General features: G+C 50.9%; 2 protein-coding genes across 4 annotated transcripts in view; one reads left to right on the top strand and one right to left on the bottom strand.

Moving 5' to 3' along the window:
* The window catches only part of CENPP (centromere protein P), a 211338-nt gene that overhangs the window by 49173 nt on the left and 156165 nt on the right, over positions 1–6000 (bottom strand). The window lies entirely within an intron of this gene.
* The window catches only part of ECM2 (extracellular matrix protein 2), a 30520-nt gene that overhangs the window by 9844 nt on the left and 14676 nt on the right, over positions 1–6000 (top strand). The window contains exons 2-5 of the mRNA XM_029920960.1: positions 1910–2129; positions 2454–2763; positions 3912–4100; positions 5636–5747. Coding sequence (XP_029776820.1) covers positions 2478–2763; positions 3912–4100; positions 5636–5747 — 587 coding nt within the window. The 5' untranslated portion in view covers positions 1910–2129; positions 2454–2477. The remainder of the gene's footprint in view (positions 1–1909; positions 2130–2453; positions 2764–3911; positions 4101–5635; positions 5748–6000) is intronic.

Below are 6000 nucleotides of genomic sequence, written 5' to 3' on the forward strand. Positions count from 1 at the left end.
ACCATGTGCTCTGGACACGGTCACGTTACTGCACACGGTTTGATCCTTCAGAGATGCTTCCTGTTCCGTTTGTTCCTTGGGAGCAGGGCGGCCGTTAGCCTTAGGTGGACGGTTTCCCTTGCTGTGCCAACGTCCTTCTGACGCTCTGCCTGATGCCTTGGGAAGGGCAGACGCCCCCTTCGGATGGCGGGCATACAAACTCTGGGCAACCTTTGCCAACCTCCAGGGTTTTCCCCTTTTGTCCTTTACAGTAATTCTTCCTGCAGTTTCCAGAAGTTCCCTCTTGCAAGCCTGCTAATTAGGACTCAGCTGAAGACCTGAGGCCTCCGGGAGGCTCTGCCACGACAGCTGTCCTCTCTCTATTCTGCCCTGAAAACTCTCAACCTTCCTGGCATCCCGAGATGTCCTTTCAACTCCGGGAGGCCGGGACTCTGACTGGGTCCCTGGGCTTTGTGGGAGAGCAATCACTGGACCCACCCTGGACTTGCACCGCCTCCCCCCAAGGGACCAGTGTCCCACGCTGCTCCATGTCTAACGCTTGAAAATTGGGCGGGATCTCTCTTACTCCATTTTGGCTAGAAGAAGAAGTCAGATTTGAGTTGCATCCCAAAACTGCTCTAGTGGCTGATGGGTTCTCTGGCCATGAATTAACTTCCAGCTTCTTCAGAAGTCACTCTGGTCACTAATTATGCCACTGGAAGGGATGCTGGCAGTGCAGGGATGGCAGGCTCACAGAGACTGCTCATGTTCTTGGCCTCAGGTGACGCACACAGGGCAGAATGTCAAACATAGGCCCATGAGTGACAGCCGCATTAAGGCAAAGCCCGAGGCGGGAGCCCTGTTGGCTACAACCACTGTAGGTTTCTATTGACAGAAGTCACAACAGTTAGCTGGACTGACCCTGCTCCATATGTTTAATCATATTAAACATAAATTGAATAAATACCACAGTTCCTATAAATCTGGCGGTGGGGTGGGCACAGGGGCTTGAGGAAGGCCTGCCTCACCCCCCAGTACATGGTTTTCCATCAGTGGTCCTTGGGGATCCCCACCACTTGCCCACAGGTGTTGAAGGTCATCTGGACCGTAAGAGCATCTGACGCCGACCGAGCACTTCACTCCACGCAGAGAGGTTGAATCCTGTGCTCAGTGGGTCTCTTGTCTATTTTCCAAGGTCCCAACAAGATTGCCAGGTCAATAATCTGTGGCCACTTTTGGACTATGAGCCTTCAAAACCCCTCCTTTGCAGGTTGGAATTTTAGTGTCTGCACATAACATCACCTTAATGCTCACCATTCCTGCCAGGGTGATGGTTTCTGAAGTTAACAGTTTTGTTCTGACAGAGGTAGGCGGTGAGGAATGGGGTAAATCCCATCACCAAGCAAGGTTGCTCCTTTATTAATGATCCTGGGTCCCCGGCATTGTTGAGGGTTCGGACTCTCCTCCACACACCCTGGCTCCATCTTGGGGTACTGACGGCCAGGGGGCCTGAGTGAAGAACAGAGGGGGGACCTGCTAGGCAGGGGTGAGGGTGGAGACAACTGGCTCTAAGCTCACAGGAACATGGGCGCTCCACAGACCTTCCCTGCCGGACTAACAGGGTCAAAGTGTGTGGCTGGGAGAATCTGTCAAGTGGCCCCACAATCCATCACCCTGTGGAAAGTTCCTCTTTACTTTCTCTGCTCCCTGACTTCACAGGGCCTGGACCGTGTGTGTGACCACAGGGCTACAGCCGTACCGAGTCCGTATCACCAGGAGTGTTCACGTCTCAGTATTCATGTCTCCAACACATCTTTCAACTTCACCTCATGCAGGACCGTCTGCTGCCCTTGAAACCGGCTAATTAAGAATTCTTCTTTGTCCATCTTACGTCTTTACAACTGATGCTAGTTTCCTGTTACCTTTATAGGGTGGAGTCATACCCCCTCATCCCAACAAAGAAAATCAAAAAGCCAGGGGATAAGAGAACAAACAGAAGTGCTGGGGGAAAGGGCTGTGGGCGGCAGAGGGCAGAGGATGATCCGGCACACAGGCACAGCAACCCTGGACAGCCTCTGAGGACCGAAGACACAGCGGTCCAGGGGAGACGCAGCCAGCCAGTCTGGAGGTCACGTCCAACCTGTTGTTTCGTAAGTGGAGTTTTATTGGCACAGCCATGTGTGTACCACTGTCTCTCTGCACATGATAAGGGTCAAGTGGAATAGCCTGTAAAGCCTCAAGTATTTAATACCTGGTTCTTTACACAAAAAGTTTGCTCCTGCTTTGGTCTGGAGGTAAAGATATTAAAAGTTCTTTGATTCTGATTGGGCAGTAACACAACTGTATACCGCCCACTGATGACGTGTGTCGTTTCTCAAAGATGCTGCTGAGGCATACAAGCAATAAAATGCCAATTGTCAGAGGTGAAAATTAGGTACCACTAAATCTGAAATTCTGCTTCCTTCTCATTCTAGAAATTGGACGGTGGAAAAGCCAGCATGAAGTCTGCAGGTTTGCTTTGTCTCCTTCTGCTTATCCTTTGTCAAACTGACGTTGGACAGAATGAAGAGGCCCCTGGGAAGCAGCGGAGGAGGCCGTACAGCGGAAGGCGGAGGGGCAGCTCCTCGGCCGCCCGCAGGCCCGGCAGGCGGCTGGGGCCCCGGCAGGCGACAGTCACGCACGCGGCAGCACGTCCTGTGCTGAGCCTGGACTACAGCACAGAGGACACGTCTGACTCCTTTCTAGGTTTGCTTGGAGTAGAATCAAGTTATAACGTACTACCAGGTAAGGGACCAATGAGAGAAACAGAACCTCCATGAGGATGATTTTCCAAAAGGGTTTCTTTGTCATATTATTGTATTATCTTTCAGTTTAATCTAATGATAAATTTTGAAATAATTTAAAATTTCATTTATAGATATAATTATAATACAAAATTATTGGAAAAGAAAAAAGTTATCCCATAACTATATTTATAAAGCCACTTACTATTTTGGTTTATTAATTTCTAGTCTGTTTACTACACCATGTATTTTATATAGTCAGATTCAGAATATAGACAGTATACACAAAAAGTTGTAAACTGCTTTTTCATTTAGAGTGACAGATCATATAGGATACAGCAACAAATTACTCGGACGACTCTACGAACACAGGCTGCTAACCAGGGCCTGAGTTAGGTGAGCACTGTGTGAGTACCACCTGAGTGGCGGTGGGGACAGTCGCTCATTCCACAAAGGAGAGGTATCAGAACTGACACTGGGTCAGAAGGGCAGCATCTCCCCTAACGTTCAAATCCAAGCAGGCCGTCTGTTGGCCTTCTTGGTCGACGCCCTGGCCCACGTGCACACGGCCCTGACCGCTGTCCTGGGCGCGGCGCGAGGATGAGGATGCCGGCCCGCGGGCCAGCCTTCGGAAACCCCGCGGCTCTCGGAGAGACAGGGAGCCAGCGTCAGAGGCGCGCCCCGCGGCCCGGGCTCCTCACTGGGGCTGCCCCTGCCCTGTTCCCTGGCACGGAGCTACGTGCCATGTCTCTGCTGAAGTTACGTCCGGCCGTCTCATCTGCTTTGGTCAACGTAATGAGACACTTTTTGGGCTTTTTTGGGATCTGCAAACTCGTGTTCCGTCTGCTTCGGTCATCAGGGCAGCCTGCTTGCAGACGAGGCCTGCTGACTACTGCCGGGTGGCCTCCACCGCAGAGGCCCCGTGTGTGCACGCACAAGGCTGGGGTGGCTGCTGCTGAATGGCGCAGTCACCCCGACAGGCACAGTGTGGAGGCGCAGGTCAGAGTCAAGCTATCAGGCCGAGGTCACTCTCGGAGCCGGCAGGAGGCTGGGAGAGAGCAGGCGGATGCCCCTGTGGGGCACACCTCCGGATCTACATACCCCGTGTGAATGCACACAGGAACTCACTGTGTTCCTGCTCTCTTCCAGGGAGGAAGGGACACTGTCTGGTGAACGGGCTGACCATGTACCACAAGGCTGTGTGGTCTCCGGAGCCGTGCACTACCTGCCTCTGCGCACAAGGAAGGGTGCTCTGTGACGAGACTGTGTGCCCCGCTCTGGCGTGCCCCCACACCGCCACCCCTGAAGGAGAGTGCTGCCCGGTCTGCGTGGATACTGGTATGAGTATTTAGCCAAAATTAAATGTCGCATGTAATGGAGTCTCCAACTTCCATTTGTTTTTATTTTGTTGCTGCCTTAAGTTTTCAATTAAATTATGGTAAACTAGTCACCAAGGGTACTGAAGATACTGACACAGTGATGACAAACACAGACGTTATCTGGAAAAATGCATGGTAGGAGACGGAAATACAAGACCTAGGCTTTCTAGTCCCAGCTCTGTCAGAATGTGTACACTCGGACCAGACCACACTGCGTACAGACTCTCCGCTTCACAGAAGCAGTGACAGAGCTGACACAGCCCACAGTTCTCACGTTACACACAGGGTGTCCCTTAACGCAACTCAGAGTGTGCGTTCAGGCCACCAGAAAGACAAAGGAGTCTTGATGAACAGAGGGAGGCAGTTTGCATCTGGGGAGAAGAGAGCCCAGTGTCTCCAGTCTGTCTGCCTTCACTAACATTCGGGTAATCTGAGGACATGCGGGAGTGTGGCCCTGAAACAGTGGCCACATCTCAGGGCATGGCTGTGTGCAGGAAGGCCACGCCACATGGCCTGCTGCGTGTCTGTCGTCCCCTGCGCTTACAGGGCTCAGACCCGAGTTACAGGCGACTCTGGAGAGGGAGACTCAGGTCCCAGGAAGAGCCTAGCCAGGCCTGATGAAATCAACAAACATGGCACATAATTTGATGGGAAGGAATAGAGAGGAATTTTCTCTGGTCTATAGTCGATGTAGATGGACAGTCACAGGGTGGGTGTCTGGAGAGGTTGCCTACCAGGAAGAAATTTAGAATACCTAGGAACTGCATTTAGGTTTACACTATCCAAGAGTTCACTAAGGTATTATGCCTTTAAAAAAAAGTTACCAGATATATAGGCAAGATTTAGAAACTATCATTTTTCAAAGGACTTGGAATATTCTTGACATGCTGTGGTTATTTTAGAAAAATGAACTTGGATATACAGGAGGTATTTTAAATGTTTCAATATGATAGCTTTAGTTTCCTTTCCCTAATTCTTTCCTGTTTTCCTTTTCAATGTTCTGCCAGAAATGTGAAAAAATAACTCACTGACTTTATAGTATATACTGGACCAAAATCTCAAGTAATTCCTTCAAACAGTTACATATTGTGAGCTCCTCTCCTGGGTGATTTATGTCCAGATGACTGGGTGTAAAGTGCACGCGCTGGACCTCACTTCTCCGTGAGGTCCGGTGACTGTCGGGCCGTCCCCACACTCTGCTAGCTGTGAACACGGGACAGCGGGTGCCGCTGACCAGTCCGCCCCCCGGGACGCCCCCCTGCGCACACCGACAGCGGCATCGTCTGAATTCAGGAGGCCTTCCGGAAGGTCCGGCAGTAAAAATCAGACTAGAGAGTCTGGGAGGGAGGAAAGGAAAAGTCTCTGTAATTCTACATTTCAGAGATGCTTTTGGCCCATGGGGCTAAAAGAAAATCAGATCAAAAATAGTAAGTCTACAAAGAAAAGCCAGTTTCACTACCATAAGCAAGTAAAACCCGCGTTTCCCTTTTTTAGGTCAGGCAGTACAGACGCCTCCAACGCTAACCCCAGGGCCTGAACCGTGTCATTACCAAGGTCGCACCTCCGCACTTGCAGCCTCACACGGGACTGCTTCTCACTGCACCACGTGACATTATTCCTTCCTTATTCCCAAGTAGCATGGCAGTTTAGTAAAAATAAATATGAAGGCCACAGGCAAAACAAAAACTGCCTAAAACCTTAAGAAATAAAATTTCAAAACGTGCCTCACGTGTGAATGGCACTCCAGTACCTGGAGGGATTAATATTTACTAACCTCATTTTCACTATTTTTCCTTTCGCTAACGTCACGCCGGCCCCTGCGGCGCCCGCGCGGTCGGCAGCCTCCGCCCCGCCGCTCA

This window comes from Suricata suricatta, chromosome 13 (genome assembly GCF_006229205.1).
Source record: "Suricata suricatta isolate VVHF042 chromosome 13, meerkat_22Aug2017_6uvM2_HiC, whole genome shotgun sequence".
Taxonomy (NCBI): Eukaryota; Metazoa; Chordata; class Mammalia; order Carnivora; family Herpestidae; genus Suricata; species Suricata suricatta.